The following is a 1,290-nucleotide window of genomic DNA, read 5'->3' on the forward strand; positions in this document are numbered from 1 at the left end:
CTTCTTGAGAGAAGAAATAAACTTGCGCGACGCTGTTATCCGGAGGAAGAACTCTGACTACTCGAAGATCTCCGTAACGCTGGAAAACCTGATATAATGAAGATCAACATTGATAAAGCGACTCACGCCGTGCACCAGTGTTGGAATATATGTTCGCTTTCCTCAGCTAAGCTCAGGAGTTTCTGTACAAATTGCGGAGCGAGCGAAGCGAGCGGAGCATATACCGCAACAACAGGCACTTTCGTGTTGTGCGTGCGTGCGTGATGAATTATTTTGACTGAGCTACCGACCGTCCGAGGGCGTCAGATAAATCAAACGAGTCGTCTATGCCCGGAGGTCTGCAGAGAAATCGAAAAACTCGACTACTCCCACAGCTTCAAGAAATATGTGCAAAAACATTTTTGACGGAAAAATGTCCAACCCGGGGATCGAACCGGGGACTAACTTCAGGATCGAGTTTGTTGCACGATTCGAGATCTACGACGAGCGCAATTGAAAATCACTTTTGATCATCGCATCTCCACAACGATCATCGTTCCCCAACATCTCAATCAGGAGATTCGGACTAATCGAGCTCCGCCCCTTCCTCACGAAGGCCTAGTTATAGATACGAATTTGGATAGAACTGTACAAAGACCAGCGAGATTTCCCTCATAATTTTCATATTGTCACCAACACACGTCTACATTTCACCATACCTTGCCGATATCATCCTCGGTCAGCTGGAAGTCATGACTGACCCCCTCCACTGTGACCGTGACACCACAGCCCTCGTATGTGGGGTACTCCATGGGCGGCGACCGTTCGAATGATAGCCAGCCGCTGTTCGGGAGTTGAGGAGTACCACCGACTGAAAATAAGAAACAGTCATTAGTCCGCATTGTGAGAAAATATGCACATGGTCAACTAAGCGTTTATGGAAGTTCTGAGAAAATTCTTGTGAAATTCTTCTCTATACACTTCTACCCTAGTTTGTACGAATAGACTTCAGCAGAATTCCCCATAAATTTCCTCGGGATTCTCATATTGTCACAGACACACGTCGTCGAGCATATGCAAATTTTACCACACTGCAAGTTCGAAGTGCACAATCACTCTGTGTTGCAGAAATATGTGTTTGGTTTCCACAACTGAGCTCAGCAGTTCCATCGTTAACCATCGGAGTTCGAATACGAAAACCGGATAGTGCAGAATTCCCAAAGGAATTTCATATCGCCACCAACACATGTAGTTGACCATGTGCATATTTTACCACACCACCTTCTACTATGTGTCAATAATTACATCGAT

The 1,290-nt window shown here is 45.6% G+C and overlaps 1 protein-coding gene across 1 annotated transcript; it reads right to left on the reverse strand.

Annotated features, from left to right (window-relative positions):
* Nucleotides 1-693: 693 nt before the first annotated feature.
* Nucleotides 694-850, reverse strand: Pmar_PMAR022162 (hypothetical protein; the record flags this gene model as incomplete). Its single annotated transcript, XM_002784714.1, has 1 exon — nucleotides 694-850. A coding segment is annotated over one exon (157 nt), but the record flags the coding sequence as incomplete, so codon positions are not given.
* Nucleotides 851-1,290: the final 440 nt, after the last annotated feature.

Source organism: Perkinsus marinus (genome assembly GCF_000006405.1).
Source record: "Perkinsus marinus ATCC 50983 genomic scaffold scf_1104296934658, whole genome shotgun sequence".
Taxonomy (NCBI): domain Eukaryota; phylum Perkinsozoa; order Perkinsida; family Perkinsidae; genus Perkinsus; species Perkinsus marinus.